Source organism: Dendrobates tinctorius, unplaced genomic scaffold (assembly GCF_039654945.1).
Source record: "Dendrobates tinctorius isolate UK_male_01 unplaced genomic scaffold, ASM3965494v1 ptg000396l, whole genome shotgun sequence".
Taxonomy (NCBI): Eukaryota; Metazoa; Chordata; class Amphibia; order Anura; family Dendrobatidae; genus Dendrobates; species Dendrobates tinctorius.
The window spans coordinates 4,956,684-4,983,772 of NW_027362062.1; the positions used below are offsets into that span (position 1 = coordinate 4,956,684).

The 27,089-nt window shown below is 40.1% G+C and overlaps 1 protein-coding gene across 3 annotated transcripts in view; it reads right to left on the bottom strand.

Moving 5' to 3' along the window:
- Window positions 1-27,089, bottom strand: part of TNR (tenascin R) — a 544,894-nt gene that overhangs the window by 81,668 nt on the left and 436,137 nt on the right. For all 3 annotated transcript variants that reach the window (XM_073563658.1, XM_073563656.1, XM_073563657.1), the window contains exons 10-15: window positions 25,924-26,187; window positions 22,795-23,061; window positions 22,514-22,633; window positions 21,189-21,332; window positions 19,683-19,802; window positions 19,296-19,439 (exon numbers count right to left, since the gene is read on the bottom strand). In XM_073563658.1, coding sequence (XP_073419759.1) covers window positions 19,296-19,439; window positions 19,683-19,802; window positions 21,189-21,332; window positions 22,514-22,633; window positions 22,795-23,061; window positions 25,924-26,187 — 1,059 coding nt within the window. The remainder of the gene's footprint in view (window positions 1-19,295; window positions 19,440-19,682; window positions 19,803-21,188; window positions 21,333-22,513; window positions 22,634-22,794; window positions 23,062-25,923; window positions 26,188-27,089) is intronic.

Below are 27,089 nucleotides of genomic sequence, written 5' to 3' on the forward strand. Positions count from 1 at the left end.
AGACAATTACCATCCTCTGCGGCTCTGCCCGAGTGGACGGCACAAGCTGCTCAGAGCCGACATGATATCACACAATAATACAATAACAGACCCCGAGACTCATCGCTGTATCTGGGGAGGGTGAGTAAGGCTCAGTTTGTTTTTTAAAAATGAACTGCAGCCATGTGCTTTTCTAACCGAGACAGGTTCTTTTAGGCTATGTTCACACGTTGCATTTTTACTTCGGGTTTTTTAAAAAAAAATTTCAGCATTTTTATGCTAATTTTTACCTTTATTTTACAGTACTGGCAATGTCAATAAGATTTCAGCAATCTAATGCACCGACCTTGTTTTTTTTTGTTTCCCTGACTGTTTTGTCGTAAGAGTTTTATTTTTTTGCGAAATGCAGCATGTCACTTCTTTCACCTATTGTGGGTAGTGCAAAAACGCTGCAAAAATTAAGCAAAACCGCAGGTAGCAGGTTTTGCTGCGCTTTTGGTGCCAAAAACCTGATAAAGTTCAGTGCATAAAAAAAAATCTGATTCAACTTCATCAGCATGCACAAGAGACGAATGTAGCCTGACAAAAACGCAGTAAAAAAAAATGCAAAAAATGCATCAAAAACACAGAAAAAAATAGGCAAAAATGCAACAAAAACTGAGCAAAACCTGCTTTTTTGTAAGAAGCTTAAACGTGGCATAAAAAAGCAGCGTGTGAACAAAGCCTTAAGGTTTATATAAAATAGTTCACCAACAAACAACAAGCATACCATATTGAATACCATTAATCGAAATGGGTGGTTATGTATCAGACTATTATTCTTAGGATGGGGTGAGAAAAACAGTTTGTGGGGGTTTTTTTCCTAACAAACTGCAAATCTGCGGAGAGCGGTTTTTCAAAAACTGTAAACCCCTTTTAATGCGCACGCTCAATAATCTTCAGAGATGGCTAAACCCTAATAGGTTTGTAAATATCCTATATATTGGAGTAAAGTTATTATTAGCCATTACTATACATTATATATAATAACAGTACAAAAAACCACAGTACTCCACTAACTCATAGATAATGCCATACATTGCCCATAAAAAGACTATCAGAATCACTAGCCACAGGACTCTTCTAGCCATGGCTTACTTGGTCACAGTTTTGACTATCAGGAAATATAAACCAGGTAGTGAATAACCATACCGGCCAGAAGAAGGGATGCAGGTGGCGGTCTACCTTGGCTGCCACTTACTGAAGGGGAAGGGGCACCCAATATCCACTTATTTAATTTCACCCCTGATATTTTCTACCTACTTATGTGATGTAAAGTAAAATTTTCTTTATAGTTATTTATATACAATTATCTATTTTCTTTAATTTTTGCACTTTTATGCCACATAAATTTAGGACACTGACAGCAGAAAGGACGGATGCATTAATGAGGCCAAAATTACAATGCATAAGCATAAAGACCTTATTTCCTGTCCTTTAGATGAAGAGGTCTGGTTGCCAAGAATGAGATTTTATTTTTACCTAATTTTTTTTTTTTAACTGCCAAGATGTATCAGTACTTTACAACTTTATGATCTGGCATTGAATTATTTTTGTGCAGCAGATTTGTAATTTGCTGAATTTTTAGGATTCAGTATAGTAACTCACTGTACTGTACTGTACATGGTCAGAAGTTGTATCACTTGTAAGTTGTAAAAATGATAGTATGTATGATAAATATTAAGATTTTAGAGTCCTCAGTGGTTGATACCTTTTAATGGCTAGTGGAAAAGATGGTAACAAATTGTGAGCTTTCAAAACTACTCAGGTCTCTTCATCAGGCATTGTAAGGCGTAGATCAGGCATTCTATGGTTGATGAAGAGACCTGAGTAGTCTCGAAAGTTTGCCATTTGTTACCATCTTTTCAGTTAGCCATTAAAAAGGTATTAACCACTGAGGACTCTAAAATCTTAATATCTTTCTATCTACTGGCTAACACGGTACAAAGATATATATCTTTCCTGTATCAGCATGTATATGTATGATATCACGCCAGAACTTTAGCAGCCAGTTTAAAAACTTTGGGTGAAACTTAAAGGGATATTCTCAATTTTGGAAGTTATCCCCTATCTATAGAATATGAGATAACTTTCCAGTCAATCAATCAATCAATCTCTGGGGTTGGGGATCTGACCACTGTGTGACTCCCACCGATCCTGGGAACAGGGCATCTAAAGAGCTCCATGTGAATGGAGCGGTGGTCGATAGTGTGAACTTCTGCTCCATTCTCTTATATGTTTATAAAATGGAAAGAGGGAGGCATATCTAAAGAAGAATATAATGCTGTCTGCAGAACCTGCAGGGCACAAATCAGATTACTTAAAGCTGACAATGAAATGAGGCTTGCAAGAGATGTCATAAGCAATAATAAAGGATTTTGGGGATATGTCAAAAGTAAAATAAAAGTCAAAGATGCTATAGGATTTTTACAGGATGAAAATGATGAAATGGTAAGACGAGATGTTGAGAAGGCCGAACTTTTAAATTCCTATTTTGCATCTGTTTTCTCAGAAAGGAAATGTAGCATCAACTGTTCTTCACTGTCCTATTAAGGGAATAGAAGAATCCAGGATATCTATAAAGAGAAAGATAGTGAGGAAACACTTAGCTAACCTAAATGAATTCAAGTCTCCAGGTCCAGATGAATTACACCCCAGAGTACTGAAGGAGATAGCAGAAGAAATTTTTGAACCCCTCTCCATAATCTTTGAAAATTCTTGGAGAACAGGAGAAGTGCCAGAAGACTGGAGAAGAGCCAATGTTGTTCCTATCTTCAAAAAGGGGAAGAAGGTGGACCCAGGCAACTATAGGCCGGTGAGTCTGACTTCTATACCAGGAAAGATCTTTGAACAAATTATTAAACAACATGTATGTCAGTACCTGGATAAGAATGAAGTGATTAAACAGAGTCAGCATGGGTTTGTAACTAATAAGTCATGTCAGACTAACTTAATTTCCTTCTATGACGGAATCACTGATTGGGTGGATCAAGGAAATGCTGTAGATATAGTATATCTTGACTTCAGCAAAGCATTTGACAAAGTATCTCATACAATCCTTATTGAAAAAATGACTAAGTATGGAATGGACAAGGCAACTGTTAGGTGGATTCATAACTGGCTTAGTGATCGGACCCAAAGAGTGGTCGTAAATGGCTGCACATCCACTTGGAAGAACGTCTCAAGTGGGGTACCACAGGGCTCTGTCCTGGGCCCTGTATTGTTCAACATCTTTCCAATGATTTAGATGATGGAATTGAGGGTAAACTGATTAAATTTGCTGATGAGACAAAGCTAGGAGGGATAGCTAATACTAGAGAAGAGAGAGAGGATTCAAAAAGATATAAATAAACTGGAGAAGTGGGCAGCAACTAACAGAATGGTTTTTAACAGGGAAAAATGCAAAGTACTACATCTGGGCAATAAAAATGAAAACAGCATATACAGAATGGGAGGAATAGGGTTAAGCAACAGCACATGTGAAAAAGACTTGGGTATACTAATAGATCACAGACTGAATATGAGTCAACAGTGTGATGCAGCAGCAAAAAAGGCAAATGCAATTCTAGGATGTATTAACAGAAGCATACAGTCTAGATCACGTGAAGTCATTATTTCCCTCTACTCCTCTTTGGTCAGACCTCATCTGGAATATTGTGTCCAGTTTTGGGCACCACATTTTAAAAAAGACATCAACAAACTGGAGAAAGTTCAGAAAAGAGCGACCAGAATGGTGACCGGTCTGCAAACCCTGTCTTATGAGGAAAGGTTGCAGGATTTGGGAATGTTTAGTTTGCAAAAGAGAAGACTGAGAGGAGACTTAATAGCTGTCTATAAATATCTCAAGGGCTGTCACATTGTAGAAGGATCAACTTTATTCTCATTTGCACAAGGAAAGACTAGAAGCAATGGGATGAAACTGAATGGGAGGAGACACAGATTAGATATTAGAAAAAACTTTTTGACAGTTAGAGTGATCAATGAGTGGAACAAGCTGCCACGAGAAGTGGTGAGTTCTCCATCAATGGAAGTCTTTAAACAGAGGCTGGACAGACATCTGACTGGGATGATTTAGCGAATCCTGCTTTGAGCAGGGGGTTGGACCAGATGGCCCAGGAGGTCCCTTCCAACTCTACGATTCTATGATTCTATGATTCTATGATTCTATGATTCATTCCTAATCGGACTGCAGATAGCAGAGTGCTGCGCTCATCTGGTCTTAGGCAAACTATTAGAATAGGCACCACTATTAGAATGAATGGAGCAGCAGTGTACATGATCCACCACCACTCCATCCATATGGGGGTCCTTAAAGCCCCAACTTTCGGATTTCATCGGTCAGACGTCCAACTGTCCTATTGAAAGCTTACAAACTTGAGAATACACCTTTAAACTGGCCATACACATGAGATAGTTATTGGCCACATGTTCATTCAGCAGACATCTTTGTCACTGGTCTCCCCTGAAAAAAAAAAAAGACCGGACACTGGAATTCCAACTGCCCAATCCTTCTCGCCCCCAACATCAACTGTTGGAGGAGAATCATGATGCCCCCATACACATTAGCATATATGGGGGTCTTTAGATTGGTAGTTACTAGTGTTGAGCATTCCGATACCGCAAGTATCGGGTATCGGCCGATACTTGCTGTATCGGAATTCCGATACCGACTTCCGATATTTTTTCAATATCGGAATTCGGCATCGGAATCGGAAGTTCAGTTGATTGACGGCCTGACGTCATCATGATGCGCGGTGTGTGCGCATCATGATGCGCCGTCATTTCGGGCCTTCCGGGGGTCTCTGCCGGCCTGCCGGGGGGCTGTGCCGGCCTGCCGGGGGGCTGTGTGGACTGCCCGGGGTCTGTACCGGCCTGCCGGGGGGCTGTGCCGGCCTGCCGGTGGTCTGTGCACCCTGTGGGGGTCTGTACCGGCCTGCCGGGGGGCTGTGCCGGCCTGCCGGGGGGCTGTGCTGATGTCCGGGGGTCTGTGCAAGCATCGTCCGATGGGACTACAAGTCCCATCGGGCGATGCCTGCTACCATGACAGTGATTGACACATTAGCCAATGATGGGACAGTAGTAGTCCCATCATCCGGCTAATGTGTTAAATGTTAAAAAAAAAAAAAAAAATACTACATACATACTACATGCATGCTACATACATACTACATGCTACATACATACTACATACATACTACATACATGCTACATACATACTACATGCATGCTACATACATACTACATGCTACATACATACTACATGCATGCTACATACATACTACATACATGCTACATACATACTGCATGCTACATACATACTACATACATACTACATACATACTACATGCATGCTACATACATACTACATATATACTACATGCATGCTACATACATACTACATGCTACATACATACTACATATATACTACATACATACTACATACATGCTACATACATACTGCATGCTACATACATACTACATACATACTACATACATACTACATGCATGCTACATACATACTACATGCTACATACATACTACATACATACTACATACATGCTACATACATACTACATACATACTACATACATACTACATGCATGCTACATACATACTACATGCTACATACATACTACATATATACTACATACATACTACATACATGCTACATACATACTGCATGCTACATACATACTACATACATACTACATGCATGCTACATACATACTACATGCTACATACATACTACATACATACTACATACATGCTACATACATACTACATGCATGCTACATACATACTACATGCTACATACATACTACATGCATGCTACATACATACTACATACATGCTACATACATACTGCATGCTACATACATACTACATACATACTACATACATACTACATGCATGCTACATACATACTACATATATACTACATGCATGCTACATACATACTACATGCTACATACATACTACATATATACTACATACATACTACATACATGCTACATACATACTGCATGCTACATACATACTACATACATACTACATACATACTACATGCATGCTACATACATACTACATGCATGCTACATACATACTACATGCATGCTACATACATACTACATGCTACATACATACTACATATATACTACATGCATGCTACATACATACTACATGCTACATACATACCACATACATACTACATACATACTACATACATACTACATGCTACATACATACTACATATATACTACATGCATGCTACATACATACTACATGCTACATACATACCACATACATACTACATACATACTACATACATACTACATGCTACATACATACTACATATATACTACATGCATGCTACATACATACTACATGCTACATACATACCACATACATACTACATACATGCTACATATATACTACATGCATGCTACATACATACTACATATATACTACATGCATGCTACATACATACTACATGCTACATGCATGCTACATACATACTACATGCTACATACATACCACATATATACTACATACATACAATACATTCATACAATACATACATAGACATACAGTACATATAACATAGAGTAACATACTTACCAATACTTGTCACATTGTTCCCCGAAGCCATTGTCTTTTCCGGGATAAATATTAACATAACAAACCACAAAAATACTCACCCACGATCCGAAGCAGTCCACGAGTGTGTCCCACGACGATCTTGGGTAGAGAACTGCAGCATCAGATGATGCTGCCGTTCTCTACGGGCTGCAGGAATCCAATGACGGAAGGTAGGTATCCTTCCGCACTGTATTCCTCCGCCACTTAAAAAAAAAAAAGTCCCTAGTCTCACTTTATGCCATTGCTGCGTGGGAATTTCCCACACAGCAATGGCATAAAGTGAGACTAGGGACTTTTTTTTTTTTTTAAGTGGCGGAGGAATACAGTGCGGAAGGATACCTACCTTCCGTCATTGGATTCCTGCAGCCCGTAGAGAACGGCAGCAACAGCTGATGCTGCAGTTCTCTACCCAAGATCGTCGTGGGACACACTCGTGGACTGCTTCGGATCGTGGGTGAGTATTTTTGTGGTTTGTTATGTTAATATTTATTCCGGAAAAGACAATGGCTTCGGGGAACAATGTGACAAGTATTGGTAAGTATGTTACTCTATGTTATATGTACTGTATGTCTATGTATGTATTGTATGAATGTATTGTATGTATGTAGTATATATGTGGTATGTATGTAGCATGTAGTATGTATGTAGTATGTATGTAGCATGTAGTATGTAGCATGCATGTAGTATATATGTAGTATGTATGTAGCATGTAGTATGTATGTAGCATGCATGTAGTATATATGTAGTATGTATGTAGCATGTAGTATGTATGTAGCATGCATGTAGTATGTATGTAGCATGCATGTAGTATGTATATGGTATGTATGTAGCATGTAGTATGTATGTAGCATGCATGTAGTATATATGTGTTATGTATGCGGTATGTATGTAACATGCATGTAGTATGTATGTAGTATGTATGTAGTATATATGTAGTATGTATGTAGCATGTAGTATGTATGTAGTATGTATGTAGCATGCATGTAGCATGCAGTATGTATGTAGCATGCATGTAGTATATATGTAGTATGTATGTAGCATGTAGTATGTAGCATGCATGTAGTATATATGTAGTATGTAGCATGTAGTATGTATGTAGCATGCATGTAGTATATATGTGTTATGTATGTAGCATGTAGCATGCATGTAGCATGCATGTAGTATATATGTAGTATATATGTGGTATGTATGTAGCATGCAGTATGTATGTAGCATGCATGTAGTATATATGTAGTATGTATGTTGCATGTAGTATTTATGTAGTATGAATGTAGCATGTATGTAGTATGTAGTATGAATGTAGCATGTATGTAGTATGCATGTTGTATGTATGTAGCATGTAATTTTTTTTTTTTTTTTTTTTTTTACATTTAACACATTAGCCGGATGATGGGACTACTACTGTCCCATCATTGGCTAATGTGTCAATCACTGTCATGGTAGCAGGCATTGCCCGATGGGACTTGTAGTCCCATCGGACGATGCCTGCACAGACCCCCAGAGCCTGCACAGCCCACCGGCAGGCCGGCACAGCCCCCCGGCAGGCCGGCACAGCCCCCCGGAGCCTGCACAGCCCCCCGGCAGGCCGGCACAGCCCCCCGGCAGGCCGGCACAGCCCCCCGGAGCCTGCACAGACCACCGGCAGGCCGGCACAGACCACCGGAGCCTGCACAGACCCCCTGGCAGGCCGGCACAGCCCCCCGAAAGGCCCGTACAGACCCCAGAGAGGCTGTACAAGGGCAGGAAAGGGTTTTTCTTATTCCGATACCGGAAGTCCCATAGACTTGAATGGGACTTCCGGTATCGGAATCGGCGATACCGATACTTTTTTTAAAGATCGGCCGATACCATCCGATACGATACTTTGAAGTATCGGACGGTATCGCTCAACTCTAGTAGTTACTAAAGTTAGTCATACTTATTAGTCTAAAGTTGATCAAAATAGATGATTTCGACCAAGATGATCAAAGCTTTCTGTTCCCTTTTACACCTGGTTTCATTGAAAATGTAAGGCCTGTTTGAATGACTCTACTAACCAATACTAGCTAATATGTAGATGGCTGTTCAACCATCAACCTACTTCTGTCTGTTGTGTGTGACAATCTTAAGTCTGTTCACGCTGTCACGATTCTATGGTATTGCCAATGCTGGTGCTCATCATTAGAGATGAGCGTATTTGTTCGGATTTTGGCCCCGAATCTGATTTTGACATATTCGTGCCATATTCGAACACTATTTGTGCCGAACGTATGTCTTATGATCGGTTCTGAACACATTCGGTAATTTCTACTCACATGGACGCTAATGACGTTCGGATGTGTTCGACGAATATTGCAAAAACAATATTCGAATCCGATCGTATTCGGAACCAAATCCGAATAAATTCGCTCATCTCTACTCATCATGTGATTAAATAGCAAAAAGGGCGACAAAATGAGCTATACCCAAGTATCACGCCCCCTGAGGAAGGAACTATATCCGAAACGCGCGTTGGGGTCTGGCAGCGTGTGGTAGCCCCGTGTTAACCCGTTCTAGTATGTGTTTGAACTATTACTGTTTATGAGGCCCTAAGGATTTCTGTATGTTTATTTAGACATAGTCTTGGTGTTAGTAAGCAGGGACTTCTCCCTTACTTCTGTTGCTGACCACTTACTGTTTAAAATAATTAACCCCAGTTTTCCTTGGTTCTCTCTTGTTAACTCTTTATTTATTACTCTGCACATCCTGACTGCTATATACCATCTGATATAGGTGCACTGTGCTCCTACACGCTGCCACTTTTTCGGTGTCACTGTTGTATGCAATTATTGCCAAATTTTATCTGTGGTCTCGAATAAAGATTTATATTTTAATATACTTGGACATTTGTGCACTGGTTTTCTTTTGCTGTAGTTCATCATGTGATTGCATGTATGTGATTTGCATACTTTTGGTTGTGTGCAAAAGATCATTTCATCTTCAACTTGCTTAACTGTTCCCAATAATATTTATTTTGGCCAGGGGTGTCCAAACTTTTACATGTAGATAGATAGATCTATCTTTGCAGTTATAACACCTAACATCTGCCAATTCTACTCTGCATTCTATTCTGGTATGTGTCACACGCATGTCATCCATATGTGGGACTTATTGATGTCTGTGCTACTGGAAAAAACAGACATGTCTACATGTGAGTCACATGGACATATGTGCAGACCCATAGATTATAATGATTGTGAATGTATCAGTGTTTGCAGCATGTGTGAAAACTTTCACAACTCGTGCTGCAAACAGAGGAATGTGAAGGAGGCAAACACAGCCTTAGTAATATGAAAGAGATTGAAAAGTGTTTGGTACACTTCTAGGAGACCTCAGTATTTGTGATTCGATTTGGTGAATAATGGGAAAAATTTGATGAAGATGGTCAATTTGAACGTCAATATTTTCTCACCTCTAGTAGTGATATCAATACCCAAAGGGCTGTTTCTTAAAAAAAACAAACAAAAAAAAACAATTTTCTTAAATTTAAGCAACTTTCAAAGTAGTCTTCATTAAAAGTTTTCTTCCATTTTGCTTCTACATAGCATCTGTAAGTTCTTTATCTAGCTGAGTGGTCTGCAAAAATGTTACTAATCTGCTGGAGCTCCTGCTCCTGGTTCTGTCCCCCTCGCTTCTCTCAGTGTTAGGGCAGTTTCACACGTCAGTGTCTCCGGTACGTGTAGTGACAGTTTTCTCACGTACCGGAGACACTGACACACGTAGACACATTCGAATGAATGGGTCTATGCAGATGTCAGCATGTTTTCACGGATCGTGTGTCCGTGTGCAAAACACGCTGACATGTCCGTTTTTGTGCAACAGCACGGATCACACGGAGCCATACAAGTCAATGGGTCCGTGTAAACACGTACTGCACACGGATGCTGTCCGTGCGTGATCCGTGTGCGTTTTTAAAAGTCAAAGGGTTAACATTAAAAGTAATTTTTCAAAAACACGGACACGGACAGCGCACGGACAGCACACGGATGGTACACACGAACATACGGATAGCACACGGATGTCATACGGATGACCTCCGTATGCACACGGACACACGGATAGCTCCGGTACCGGTTTTTCTGGTACCGAAATTATCTGGACGTGTGAAACTGCCCTTACAGGAAGAGCAGAGAAAACAAAGCTACAGATAAGAAGGAAAGAACATGAAGAGGAAATAACTGCAGGATAGAAGCTGTGCTGATATATGAGCCAATGGAACCATGGATTCAAACAGATATCATATCCAGCCTATATTACTGGGAGAGACACTCTCACAAGATAAATATTTGAAAAGTAGATCAGACAGTAGCCAGCATATCAGTGGGTGTAAAAATGAACAAAGGAATGAAGATTGCAAACTGAAACTTAGTGCAATTTTATCAGCTAACAATAACTAACATATTTAACATATGTAAAGAGCATGTTCATGATTTTCTTAAAAAAAAAACAAACAAAAAAAACAACTTTTTTTATACTAGAACTGAATGCATGACTGCAGAACTGGATACATTTGCCATTCTGGACTTTAGAAAAGTTGTGACAGCCAATTTGTTTTTCAGCTTTCCTATAAACACAAAGACAAGAGAGGATGTCTTTTCTTACATATTTTATAGTTCTAACTGTATTTCATCCCAGTCCGATGTCTGTCCAGCCTCTATTTGAAGACTTCCATTGGAGGAGAACTCACCACTTCTCGTGGCAGCTTGTTCCACTCATTGATCACTCTAACTGTCAAAAAGTTTTTTCTAATGTCTAATCTGTGTCTCCTCCCATTCAGTTTCATCCCATTGCTTCTAGTCTTTTCTTGTGCAAATGAGAATAAAGTTGATCCTTCTACAATGTGACAGCCCTTTAGATATTTGTAGACAGCTATTAAGTCTCCTCTCAGTCTTCTCTTTTGCAAACTAAACATTCCCAAATCCTGCAACCTTTCCTCATAAGACAGGGTTTGCAGACTGGTCACCGTTCTGGTCGCTCTTTTCTGAACATTCCTACAAATATTCCTGGCTGTTTATATTTTATCCACGGTCTGTTTTTTAGTTCTATACCAACTGCAATATCTAAGAATTAACATTACAGTCTCATTTCAGTCTCACCACCTCCCCTTAGTATAAAACATCTGACAGCTTTTGCTATTCATGTGTTTTATGTAAATTCTCAAACATTAGACCATAGATTACCCAGACATCAATACTCTAGTAAATCAAGAATATAAATCAAGAAAAAAATAGTCTTTATCCTACCAAATATGTGCTGAAGAATTGATGCAATTTACATTTATTTTGGTACAGAATAAATTCAATTTCCTAGCACAGGATTTATCAGACATTTGATCACGGGGCGCTTAAGAACTTCGCTTGCTACCAGAACAAATTGAGTTTAGAGTCCTATTCCTAGTTTAATAGGTCATTCATGTACGGCATCAATACCTATCTGGCAACGTATCATTGTAAATGAGATGATATACAAAGCTGAGCGGCACCAGAGCAATTTATTCTGAAGGACTTTAAATCATACTTTATACAGAGAAATGTGGATTTTACAGAAAGGCAACATAATATATTGGGGGGTCTTACTCGTACATATGCAGTTTCGGGCAATACGGATATCATATTGGGGTCTCTGATACGAGACCCTACTTTAGAAGTCATTGGCAAGCTGCTAACAAGCAATGCCTTTCACTATCTGGCGGACTTGGGCCATCCGCCTATTCCAGAAAACTCGATGGCCGCCATTTATAGCCACCGGCAAATTCTTTTTCTGAATTAACTGCTTACTACAAATCTCGAGTGATGGGTACTCTTTATTACTACTTGTAAAAGAGTTAGCTAATGTTGGAAAATGCCACAGGTAATTAATAGTTTTAGTTTTATGAACTTAAAGGGGTATTCCCATCTCCAAGATCTTCTCCCAATAAGTAGTAGGTGTTATAATAATATTAGCAAATATCTCCAATTAGAAATGTACTATAGTTCTTCTGATTAGCTATGCCGCTTACCAGATGCGCAGGGCATTGCAGTGGCTTAGATTTCCATGGTTTTGACCACTAACATCTACCTAACATTCACAATATGAGTGATAGTGACCATGACTACCTAAGCTACTACAATGCCCCACACATGGCGTAAGCAACACAGCGAATCAAAAGAACTATACTACACTTCTAATTGGCAGTATTTGCTGATATTATTGTTACACCTACTACATATTGGAATAGGATCTTGGAGATAGGAATACCTCTTTAAAGAGGACAATCCACCAAGGCAATAGTGTAAATTTTTTACTAGCATTTCGATGGAACTGATCCACTGAGTATACCGTTTTTGTCTTTTTTCATTCGCCCTACGGTTCCAGAGGTATGAGCTTTTCTATTTAGCGCTGTTTTTATGGCCTTTACCAAATAAGGAGGGGCTCACATGAACCTCGGGGGCGTGTCTTTAGGATGTTCTGCATTATTACCCTGTGGGCCACGCCCCCTAGTTAAAGACTATAAAAATTATTACATAATTCTTAAATAAAATGTCCCATATCTCTGGAACCGTATGATGGATTTGAAGAAAAAAAAAACAGAATACTCCGGGGAGCAGCCGGAATAAAAATAAATGCAAAAAATGCCCACTTTTCACCTGGTCACAGGTTATCTTTGAAACTTTTTTCGTTTCAGTTCGAGTGAAAGACCTTATACTTAGGGCTTATACAAATGACCATGTGACATGGAACATTAAATGTCTAATTCTCAGCTAGAAGCATTCTTTCTACGGCGAGTCATTGAGACCAACAAACAGTAGCGTACAGACTGTTGAAGCTCCTGAAAAGCATCCGATCTAGGATATTCATAGCAAATTGACAGTACATGGCATAAATATCTGATAGGTGCTAGTCCCGGTGATAGCATCTACATTTGTCTCGAGAGCAGAGCACTGTTGTGTGCAGTCAGGAATGTAGAGATGACAGTGCATGCGCTGCTCTATCCATTCATTTCTATGGGAAATGAACACATCTGCTCCCATAGAAATGAATAAAAATAAATCCCTTGTAATGTACAGCCATAGATATCTTACATAAAAATATTCACAAAATATAAGCTTACTTGCTTGCCAGCGTGCTCCTGCTGTTTGGTTGTGCAACTGTCCTGAACTGTGCCGCACACAGATGTTACAAGCAGAGGCAGCTTTATTTCTGCAACATTGAAAGAGCACAACGGCACAAAAGCTTGCGAAATTCAACAATCTGGACAGCTTCCAAGCAACACTTACAAGCTCTGTAGAGTAGAGTCAGTAAATGCTGCGCTCCATGCTAAGGAGGCTGGCCACTGCTGATAGACCTCAGGTGTGTTTACAACTCTCAGCTTGCTGCTGGAAGTTGCCGGTGATCTTTTCATTTCCCTGTTGAGGCTTGGAGCTGCGTCCCCTTTGGTGTTTGGAGGAAGTTTTTGTTTCTCGCTGAATCTACTCAAGCTAAGTGTTCCTCTTGTTTGTGTATCCCTTCTGTCTTTAGTTGTAGTGGGGGTTGACTAGTGCTTATCCTGCCCTTCCGTATGCAGGACTTACTGGTAGCGTCAGGCAAGAATTAGGCATCCTGCTCGGCGATAGGTCCAGAACCTATATAAGGATGTTAGGGCAGACACGGTGATGTTAGATCTGCCTAGAGGTCTCCACTCCCCCTTTCCCTAGTGTTGGGTTCCCTTCCCCTTATCCCTTCGTGTTGCGCTTAGTTTTTCCTACACTGTGCGTGACACCTAGGCAATAAGCACTACACAATAAGGGTAAGTTCAAACTAGGCGTTTTTCAGCATTTTTTTCTGCAGCAAACCCTGATCTCTTGACATGAAAGAAGCTGCAGAAAAAAAAACATGTTTTCCTTGGTTTTTCTTGCAGTTTTGGCATGCTAGATTTGTCTCTTGTGCATGATGCAAAGTTTAGCATTGGAAAAAAAAAAATTCCAATTCTATGGAATCAGGTTTTGGCACAAAAGATGCAGCAAAACCCGATACCTGCATTTTTGGTGCGCTTTTTCAATGTGTTTCACCCCCGATTAAAGTCAATTGGTGAAAAATGCTCTAAAAAAGGCTAAAAGAAGTGACATGGTCTATGTCCACCAAACCATGAAAGCACAAAATCCTGGTGACCAAAAAACCAAGCTGTGCGCAGGAGATTTCTGAAATCTCAGACTTTGCTGGTACTGTAAAATGCAGCTGGAAATTAAGATATAAAAGACAACAACAACAAAGGCAGCAAAAACGCCTAGTGTGAACTTAGCCTAAAGGGCAAAAACTCCTTCCATTATTCAAAACGGAGAGGATTTTTAAAAAGAGGTAAATTGCAAAGTTGCTTGTTTTTGCAGGTGCTTTGCACTTTTACCAATTAAATACGAAAATCCCTTAATGTTATGGCTTAAATAAAACTACCAGTCCAAAAAGAGACATGCAAAAATTAATTTAAAAAAATGTGTCAGTTAATCATAGAATCATAGAATCATAGAATCGTAGAGTTGGAAGGGACCTCCTGGGCCATCTGGTCCAACCCCCTGCTCAAAGCAGGATTCGCTAAATCATCCCAGTCAGATGTCTGTCCAGCCTCTGTTTGAAGACTTCCATTGAAGGAGAACTCACCACTTCTTGTGGCAGCCTGTTCCACTCATTGATCACTCTAACTGTCAAAAAGTTTTTTCTAATATCTAATCTGTGTCTCCTCCCATTCAGTTTCATCCCATTGCTTCTAGTCTTTCCTTGTGCAAATGAGAATAAAGTTGATCCTTCTACAATGTGACAGCCCTTTAGATATTTGTAGACAGCTATTAAGTCTCCTCTCAGTCTTCTCTTTTGCAAACTAAACATTCCCAAATCCTGCAACCTTTCCTCATAAGACAGGGTTTGCAGACCGGTCACCATTCTGGTCGCTCTTTTCTGAACTTACTCCAGTTTGTTGATGTCTTTTTTAAAATGTGGTGCCCAAAACTGGACACAATATTCCAGATGAGGTCTGACCAAAGAGGAGTAGAGGGAAATAATGACTTCACGTGATCTAGACTGTATGCTTCTGTTAATACATCCTAGAATTGCATTTGCCTTTTTTGCTGCTGCATCACACTGTTGACTCATATTCAGTCTGTGATCTATTAGTATACCCAAGTCTTTTTCACATGTGCTGTCACTTAGCCCTATTCCTCCCATTCTATATATGCTTTTTTCATTTTTATTGCCCAGATGTAGTACTTTGCATTTCTCCCTGTTAAAAACCATTCTGTTAGTTGCTGCCCACTTCTCCAGTTTATTTAAATCTTTTTGAATCCTCTCTCTCTCTTCTCTAGTATTAGCTATCCCTCCTAGCTTTGTGTCATCAGCAAATTTAATCAGTTTACCCTCAATTCCTTCATCTAAATCGTTGATAAAGATGTTGAACAATACAGGGCCCAGGACAGAGCCCTGTGGTACCCCACTTGAGACATTCTTCCAACTGGATGTGCAGCCATTTACGACCACTCTTTGGGTCCGATCACTAAGCCAGTTATGAATCCACCTAACAGTTGCCTTGTCCATTCCATACTTAGTCATTTTTTCAATAAGGATTGTATGAGAGACTTTGTCAAATGCTTTGCTGAAGTCAAGATATACTATATCTACAGCATTTCCTTGATCCACCCAATCAGTGATACCGTCATAGAAGGAAATAAAGTTAGTCTGACATGACTTATTAGTTACAAACCCATGCTGACTCTGTTTAATCACTTCATTCTTATCCAGGTATTGACATACATGTTGTTTAATAATTTGTTCAAAGATCTTTCCTGGTATAGAAGTCAGACTCACCGGCCTATAGTTGCCTGGGTCCACCTTCTTCCCCTTTTTGAAGATAGGAACAACATTTGCTCTTCTCCAGTCTTCTGGCACTTCTCCTGTTCTCCAAGAATTTTCAAAGATTATGGAGAGGGGTTCAAAAATTTCTTCTGCTATCTCCTTCAGTACTCTGGGGTGTAATTCATCTGGACCTGGAGACTTGAATTCATTTAGGTTAGCTAAGTGTTTCCTCACTATCTTTCTGTTTATAGATATCCTGGATTCTTCTATTCCCTTAATAGGATAGTGAATAACAGTTGATGTTGCATTTCCTTTCTGAGAGAAAACAGATGCAAAATAGGAATTTAAAAGTTCAGCCTTCTCAACATCCTGTCTTACCATTTCATCATTTTCATCCTGTAAAAATCCTATAGCATCTTTGACTTTTCTTTTACTTTTGACATATCCCCAAAATCCTTTATTATTGCCTTTGACATCTCTTGCAAGCCTCAGTTCATTTTCAGCTTTAGATAATCTGATTTGTGCCCTGCAGGTTCTGCAGACAGCATTATATTCTTCTTTAGATATGCCTCCCTCTTTCCATTTTATAAACATTTTTTTCTTCCTTTTTAGCATGTGCTTAAGTTCTGTGTTCATCCATCCTGGTTTCCTTAAATGCTTCCTATTCTTCCCTCTTTTCGGAATTGTTAACAACTGTGCTTTGAGAATTTCATTTTTCAAGATTTCCCATCCTTCCTGGACATTTTTGTCTTTAAGGATATCCAGCCATTGGATCCCTCCAATTCTCTTTCTGAATCCCTTAAAATCTGCCTTTCTGTAATCTAACCTTGACGTCTGAGTCTTCACAGGTCTTCCGCCTCTAGTTATCCAAAATTCTAAAATAGCATGGTCGCTACCTCCTAGGGTCCCAGCCACTTTTACCTCCTCAACCATTTCCTCCCTGTTTATAAGGATTAGATCCAAGGTAGCAGTTCCCCTTGTTTTCTCCCTTACCTTTTGGAAGATAAAGTTGTCAGCAAGAGAGGATAAGAATTTCCTTGACCTGTTAGTTTTGCCTGAGAGAGATTCCCAACAAATGTCTGGATAGTTGAAATCTCCCATGACAACTATGTCATATTTTTTGGAGAACTTGGCCATCTGATGCATAAAGAGTTCATCCATATCTTCGGCTTGCACAGGCGGCCTGTAGTAAATGCCTACAATGGTGTCCTTTCCATTGTTCTGTCCTTGTATTCTTACCCAAACAGTTTCCACAGAACTCCCAGTCTCTGAAGCTTCAATCTCTGTGCAGATATACGCGTTTCGAACATACAATGCGACACCCCCTCCTCGTTTATCAAGTCTGTTTCTTGCAAATAAGTTGTATCCTTCTAGTCTTGTATTCCAATCATGTGTATTGTCCCACCAAGTTTCAGTGATTTCAATGACATCATATTTCTTTTCCTGTGTTAGTAGTTCCAATTCTCCTTGTTTGTTGCCCATGCTTTGTGCATTAGTATAGAAACATTTTAGTTTGTGATTGGTTTCTCTTTCTCCAATATTTTTATTAATTATATTCTTTCGTCTTTGTTCTTCCTTTCCACTTCTAATAGCAGAGTTCTCAATAGCATTTGTCAGGTGTATGGCTTTTTCTGGTCTTTTGCTTCCCTTCCCATGTTGTTCTAGTTTAAAGCTCTCCTTACAAGTGTAGCAAGGCGACTTCCAAATACATGCTTTCCAGTCTTCGTAACGTGCACGCCATCTCTAGCAAGTAGTCCATCGTATAAGTAGTTCACTCCGTGATCCAGAAATCCAAATCGTTGCTGACGGCACCATCGACGTAGCCAGTTGTTCACCTGCAGAATCTTATTCCACCTCCTTGTTCCATGGCCATCCACTGGGAGGATGGAAGAGAAGACCACCTGCGCTCCCAGTTCTTTCACTTTCTTGCCTAAGTCTTCAAAGTCTCTGCAGATGGTTTCCAGGTCGTTTCTTGCGGTGTCATTTGTCCCCACATGTAGTAGCAGGAATGGGTAGTCATCTGTAGGTCTGAAGAGTCCTGATATCCTGTCAGACACATCTTTAATTTTTGCACCTGGAAGACAGCACATTTCTCTTGAAGTTATATCCGGTCTGCAGATAGCGGCCTCTGTTCCTCTCAGCAGGGAATCCCCCATGACCACCACTCTCTGTTTCTTCTTCACAACATTTTTCTTTCTCCATCCAGGAGGACTCTGAAGGCGTACAAGGTTGCTGTTTGTTGGCAAAGTCTTATCCTGATGTATTTCTTCATCGTTTTCCTGCGTGAGAGCCTGGTACTGGTTTCTGAGCAGTATGGGTGCTGACTGCCTCCTGATCCTCCTGCTTCTCTGGGTCACATGTCTCCATTCCTCTGTTTCTTCAGGTGCACTTCGAATTTCTTCTCTTTCTGTAACATGAAGAGATAATTCTGCTCTGTCCAAGAACTCTTCTCCTTCCTTAATGATCTTCAACGTAGCTAACCTCTCTTCGAGATTTTGCAACTTTTCCTCCAACAGGGACACAAGCTTGCATTTGTGGCATGTGAAGTTTGGCTTTTCCACTGGTAAATCTGTGAACATGTAGCAAGAAATGCAGCTCACCAAATGGCTCCTGGCCTCTTCCATCTTGAGATTTCTTAAAAACGATGAAAGATGAGCCAAAATTCGCGCGCCGATAGGCGCGCGGTTTTTCAGATTTCCTCTTTTCAGCTGCAACGGCCAAAACCCAGTGATCGTTGAGCTCGCGGAGACTCTTCACTTACTAGAACATCAGTTACTAGAACATCATATTTCATTTGATAAAGAGAAGCCATAATTGTTACCTACATGTGGTGAAGCTGACGCCAGTGCTCTGGCTGGCTTGGGGCCCGACGCTGGCTGCCAGAGATACCGAATAATGAGTACGAGGCAGGAGATTGTGCAGCTGGAACTCTTGGCTGTCCCCGTCAATGAGAATTGTCTCCCCTGAAACTGAATTATAGATAACATATATGTAGACATTATATCGGTAGATTATGGAGCTGCGCAATTCTACAATGCAGGCGTCAATGGCTCTCCCCTGTGCAGAGGTTAATGCTTATTTACAGGGAGCAGCTGTCACCAGCGACACATCTATATATCTCCCAGCTACTTATATTGTTCCCTAGGCTAGCATGTGGCTTAATGCTCAATTGATGTCTGTAAACATATGGTTTCTGTGTGATCCTTACTGACCTGTGTGGTGAGTGAGTATGATTACATAACTCTCCACATCTGCCTTCGGTGGCTCCCACTCCAGAACAGCTCCCGAATCGGTGATGTTACTGGCCCTCAGGCCAAAAGGAGGGTCCAAGGCTACAGCAAGGAAAAATAATCAATAAAAAAAAAACACAAATTATCAATGAGTATGATGTAGACGACTGTTTAGGAGACTTGACATTCTTTACTGCAGAATGTTGAAAAAAAAAGCAGAGCTGAAACTATCGTTTAAACAGGATCTATCAAAGGGTCAAACATGGACAGTTTTTGCTTTTAATTTATTCCCACTTTTCCCTATTATATCGTTTTTGTCTTTAATCCACCATACGGACCCAAAGATTTAAGCATTTTTATTTAGTGCTAATTTTTATTGTCTTCAGCAAAGGGGTGTAGCTCACAGGATCCTCGGAGGCGTGTCCTTAGACTGATTTGCATTATTACCCTGTATGTCAGGCCCCCTCGGAATGACCATAAACATTAACACTAAATTAAAAGGTTGTATCGCTGGAACTGTATGGTAAATTTTAATGAAAAAGAAACCCCCAATCAACAGATTACTCAGGGGGGAAACAGAAATAAAATAAGAGCAAAAGCTGACCACTTTTGAAAGGTCTTTTCAGGACTTTAATGGCCTATCTTTAGCATTGTAGAAATCCCAGGCGATCAGCATGCCACTAGTGGTAGTGGTGCATGTGGAAAGATTAATAATAATGCAAAGTCAAAAGAGTGCCTGTCCTCTCATAGGTTTTTCTATGATTCTTTTATTTCACAAAACTGGATGTGTTTGAGCCTTTCCAAAGTTTTCAGAAGACTGCTGATGAAAGCTTTGGATGGGCTGAAACGCGTCCAATTTTGTCAAATAAAAAAATCAAGGAAAGACCTAAGCAAGTGCTGGGACTCCTTTAGCTTTGCAATATCCTTAGCTTAGGTCATCTCTTTCAGATTGGTGATGGTTTAACCCCCAACACCTCCACCGATCTGCAGAGGGTAGAGGCTGCAGCAAGCACCATGTCCTCGTCTTTCTTCACAAGGTGCAGATCCGTACATTTGGAAGTCATTGTTCCTGAAATTACCAGTATCAGTCATGACAAAATGTACTGACATACGCCTGGTAAGCAGAAAGAGGAGACATGACACTTTGCTGGGGGGTCTCCTCCCCTTCATGGTTTGTCAGGCACTGAACACTACATTTGGAACTGGTTGTGTCTGATATTGAAGTTCGTTCCCTTTCAGTTGGGACTGAACTGCTTGAAAGCTGCAATACCAGGGACAGAATCAGTCAACTAAAAGGCCTTATCCCTACCTAAGTATGGACTGTCAGAAAGGCATTGTGGCAGAGAGGAGTGAATCCCCAGAGCAGAAATCAGGATGCTTCACCTTCTTAGTCTGGTTTATGCTGCCATCAGAAGACTATGGGACTTTACTACCCAGTTCCAAAATATTCAGAATGCTAGATGTATTGCATCACCATATTTTACTGACCTGTCTGAGCCGTGATGGTGACTCTTTCGCTCTCTTCCCGGCCCCAGATACTGCTCAGACTGATCCTGTATTCAGTGGTTGGTTGGAGATTGGTCAGGGTGTATTGAGTCTGATCATTGGCAATAACCACACTGTCCATTCGGCCTGTAAAAAGTAAACCAAGCATGGCCATAAATCCATACAAAGAGGCTTAAAGAAGTTGTCCACTACTTGGACAACCCCTTCTCATACCCCACGCTTGGCCCCAATAAAATAAAAAAGCTTATACTCATCTCCTGCGGTGTCAGCACTCGCTCTCCTCAGGGATCTCATGCGGTTGATGTTACCTTGGTGCCCAATTAGCTCTGGTGTCACCACCATCCCCACCTTCTATGGAATTGAACATGAAGAGGAAGTCAGGGATCAGCTGCAGCCCAAATTTCCTCTTCACGTTCAATTCATATGAAGGCAGGGACAGTGACACCAGCTCTGTTTGAGCTCCAGGGTCACGTGTCATAACAACCACACGACAGCCATTGGACCGCAAGTGTCAACACTGCTGGAGCAGGAGGGAAGTATAAGCTTTCTTTTATAGGGCCAAACATTTAGATCAAGAAGGAATTTTCCTAGTAGTGGACAACCCCTGTAAAGAGTAAATGTTAATTTAATTTTACTTCATCAATCAATATTACAATACATATATAAATAAGGAACTTGGCAATATATATTATCAGTGAAGTCTCCCTCTTTCTCCTCCTGGACTGATCTTTAACTCCCGATTGATGAGAAAAATTTATCAAGTCTACCTTCAGTGAAGACAGATTTTCCCATTACTGAAATAAGAGAGGACAGTTGGTGCTCATAAAGTTCTATGGAGGAGGGGAAGAGGGAGGAGCTAGAGGCAGAGAGAGGTATTCTGCTGCAAGTTTTCCTGAAATGACAGTTACAGTTCTCCATAGAACATGGATATGGTTTTCTGAAGAAGGGGGCTACACTTCGAAACGCGTCGAAAATAAAAACTTTTTTCACATCATCTCCGGCATTTGATGTTTATTCATCACCTGGCAGTGCTGATACAAACCACAAACTTTCCATTTGTTACATATTTCTCTGGTGTAATCACCTGTGGATCTGCAGCTGACATAGAACCTGGGACCAGGTCAGTATATATTGATACCATTTTTAGTAATTACTGTCGAATAAGACCCTATTTTGAGCTATTTCTTCTCCTTAGCCATTAATCTTCTGAATTGGGAGAACAATTATATGCATCAAATCCCGAAATATCTTCCATTCTACATCTCTTTCAAGTAAACATTTATGAACGCTAGCAGTATCTCTTCTACCTTTAATAGACTGGTAGGACAGTCGATAGTGGTGGAAAGATGAAGGTGGTGGTCTCCAAACCACTGTCATTGAGCCATCAGTCACGTTAATCACGTATACATCCATAGGAGGCCCTACCCCTGTAGAGAATATAATTAAGACATTGATTAAACTTTAAAATGATAGGATTATAGAAATAAATTGAGTAATTTCATGTCGAATCGAAAGAATATAGCCCTTTTCGGCCGTATGGCAGCCCATCAACAAGTGTTTTTGAGGATGAGAAATTCTTCTTACAGACCTGTTGTTACTGTCCCCTCCACAAGTTCTGCTCTCAGAGTTCCATGAACAGGCAGGAGAGTAACCAGGTACTCTGTGCTTGGCATCAGGTCCAAAAGTTGGGTTTGGCGTATCGAAGCATCGAGAGAGAGTTCAATGGGTTCATCACCACCAATAGGTGTATAGCTGAGGATGAACTTGTCAGCCGGTGGAGATGGATCAGTCCATGAAACATTAACACTAAATGCAGAGATACCAGAGAAATACAGTTGTGTGATTGGACGAAAACCTGTGGGTGGAAGAGAAAAATAGAGAAAATTGGTCCGATTGTGTTAATCACACTCTGCTCAGAGATTGGTGTGCACACAGTGTCATACGATTTTCTCGGATGAAGAGAAGATGGGGAAAAAAAGTTTCGATCTTCGTCATTCTGTCAGTCCATGAAAATCGGACCGCACTCAAATGTCATCTGAATGGAGTCCGATTTTTTTTCCACTGACTCTTTGACTTGCATGGCCGAGTGACAACCGAATATCAGATACAAATCATGCATGCTGCAGAGTCTGTCCGAAAAACAAAATTGGACATGTGCACGGCCCAATAGAATAACATTGGTCCAGGTGTGATGCGATCTTTTGTCGGATCGCACTTGAACCAAAAATACATTGTCTGCACGAGCCCTGAAGCCAATTCATCAACGCCATATATAATTACACAACAATGGATAAATGTATACAGTATATATCTATGAAGAAAATATGCCATAATTATATGAAAAAGTACAGGGCACAATGGTCCAAAAAGTCGCATTATATGGACAGAAACCTTCAGGGCTTTGTCTACCACCTGCTGTTTAATCTGTATCATAACCACGACCTTTAGTATTTAAAGGTGAAAGTAATCAGCTAATATTTTCACAAGCTCGGTCTTCCATATGTTATAACAATTTACTGGCTGCCTGATTAAATTAACGATGGACCACCCACGGTAAACCCAATTTAAATGTCAACTTTTTGTTAATTGAACAAATGCCAGATTAGATGTCTGCCTTTCTCTGCACATCTCCATTACCGAAGGTGTTCATTGCAAGGAATACCCTTTATGTAATGCATGTTAATTGTCGCCATGAACAGCATGTCTTGAAAAAAGAAGAAAATAAATTGTGCCACTCTGTAGGATAATACCAAACATTGCAGCGAGACATCATCTGAGCAATAAGTGCCGCACCTGTCTGGAGGTGATGTGTTCGGGCCAAGCAAAAAACTGGAGATAGGTAAGTAGTAGGACTACTCTTGCCCTCACTTGCTATAATGATGATTCAGTCTCTGGTTCCTAGGGGGGGTATAGAGTCAATAAAGTTGGAGGAAAAAGTGAGTCATTTGCACAGCTGGTTTCATATCCACAATAAAGTTCCAATATAAATGATCAGAGTTTCTAAAATGCAGCTTTTATCTCAATGAGTTTCGCAGGGAACAAAATTCTTCTTCAGGAAGGTGGTACTCCTGAAGAAGAAATTTGTTAACTGTGAAAAGCTTTGAAAATAAAAACCACATAGACATTCCGACACTCCAAATTGGACCTTTGTTGTGGATAGGAAACTAGAAGTGCAGATAACTCAATTTTTCCACTATTTGAATACCACATTGGACCCTCCAACCTGTTGAGGATGCAGCAGTTGGAACATCTCTACTCCAAAGCTTAGGCTCCTGTCCAGGTTCACACAACTCCACAAAGTGAGAAGTATCGCTTTCTAACTATAATACGAGTTTATCTGATAAAATCCTATTGCACGTGAACTGCCCCCCCAGACTCTTTAATAAGGTAGGGGGGTAAGAAGACTTAAGGAATTATCATCCAAGATAAAGGAGTCACAACAGTTTTCCTGTAGTGAACATTATACAACAGGACCGACCAGTGTAACTGTTTAACTGACACTGGGGAGAGATAAACACTCACAAGAAAGCAACAACGTCTCTATGTGTCTCTCTACTTCTGTCTCTTTCTGCAGCTACCTTCTCCCCGACTTGGAAGAATGTAACCTGATCTCTCAGTGAGCTGAAAATCCATCTCATCTATCAAGATGGATTTTATCAATATTTCAGAGTGACTGATAAGTTTAGGAGGAACAAAGAACAAATAACTGATAAGTAAAAAAAAGAAGAAAATATTATTTCTCTTGTAGAATATTTTCCAATTTTTTTATATTAGTTTGCATTATTAATTTATACAAAGTTTGTTGTAATGACAGTCACCAATTTGGGCTATTTCTTGACTACTCGATTAGAATGGGTGGTTTGGCCAACCCTCCATTCCTCTAGGACCAATACGTAAGTGACCCACCACAGCTGCATGGTCTGCTTCAGGGTTACATAGACCCTTGATGCAGAAGTGGACACATCATTGGTGCAACTTGTGTGATCGAACAGGGGTCAAAGAGGTAAGGGGACCCATTTCCACCTCCAAAGCTGGTGCATTAAGATGAGTTCTTGGGCTGCAATGTGTTCATAAATTGTTTTTACCCAGGGGCCCATTTCTGTCCGTGTCAGCCAGTGCCTTGATGATATCACAATTGTCATTTCTACTGTGGTCACTCTGTATTAAATATCTCTTTCTATATTATTCTGATTTATTCTAATGCTGCAAAACGTAAAACAGGTAATTCGCCAATGATTTGGGCCACAATAGAACAGCCATTTAGAGTTTATTTAATAAATGGGAGACAGAAAAAAAGGTTTGAAAGAGTAGAGAGCGGAGTCTGCCTACATTAGCATATATAATTTGCGTATTGTCTGGGAATGCCAGAAACAATTTAAGTCTAAAACATTGTTTTCTCTCGGACAAGGAATAATTAATTAATAGATTTGCCGCAATGCGAGTCCGATCATTGTCAGCATAATGAATAGGCTTCTATAAATAATTTGCTTTACTTATTTTATTGTTACAAATATGCCGTGATCTTTAAGTAGAATTTATGACCTAATTTGTTTAGTGGAGATGTAGCCGTAAAACAAATCACTGAGGCTGTAACCAGGTGGACTGTGGGAGCAGGTTTACGGTTATAATTGTATACAGGGGGAATGATAAAACCATATTATAGGGGGATATAAAACACATTTATTTGCATAATAAAGACAGAAGTACCAATGGATACCTGTGTAGGCATCCACCGTAGTCTCTCGGCTCTGCTGTCGCCCTCTTTCCGCGATGATGGTAATAGTATATTCGGTTCCTGGATCGAGGTCTGTAAGGTCATATTGGGAGATTTCAGGAGGAACGGTGATTTCGGAAGCCATCCCAGATGAGGGTGTGAAAGAAATTCGGTAATGGTCAATTGGACCCTGAGCTTTGGTCCAGACAAGCGAGATGGTCTTGTCCGTGGAACCGGTGACCATGAGATCATTTGGGCTGTCCAAATCTAGAACAGAAAAACATAGAAGTGAAAACTTCTCATCACATTTAAAAACATTTAGGGAATAAAAGGTCACGGAAATGTATAGAAGAACTTGTAAGATGGAGAATACTGAGCAACTTGTTGTCCCTATCTAGACACCTTTGAAATGCATAAAGATCCATCAAATTATTCCATACGTGACACTGGTAAATTATCAATATTTTTAGACATTTTGTTAAATTTAAGAGGGTTTGACTTTGAGAAATTTCTAAGAGGAGTAAAACGTACAAAAGTTCCCAGTTACAGTACAAACCAGTCTGCTGCCTAATCAGATGATTAGCTGAAGGGGAAGTCTATGCTCTTCAAGAAGACAATTGAGGAAGAACCTAGCGACAACCAAACCACAAATGATCAAACTGTGAAGATTTTGATGCATAGAGGTCAAACCATTTTTTTTCACCAGGTATGACTATTGTTGGCTATTACTTACTTACCTACAAACATCTTGAAGCTCTTGTAGACATTTGGGTCAATTGTTTCCATACTTACACAACTCGCCTAAAGATCCACTAAATTTTCCAAACTTTGACAAAACAAACCATGATAATTATCAATATTTTCATGACATTTTGGTAAAATGAAGAGGCTCTTGCTCTAAGAAATGCCAGAGATGCTTAATGTTAGCAGAAACAGTATGAGTTTCCAGGTTAATACAACAAACCAATGTGCTGCTAACACCAAACCCTTCTGTGACCATGACCCTAATGCTTGGCCAAAGGATATGAGAATGTTCTACAACACCATTGAGAAAGGTCCTACAGGAAAGAACATCCAACCGAACCACAAACAATCACATTGTAACTTTTTTCTCACCAGATCATACATTTCACCAGATAAAAAAATTGTTGGCCATGTGTTCCTTAGCT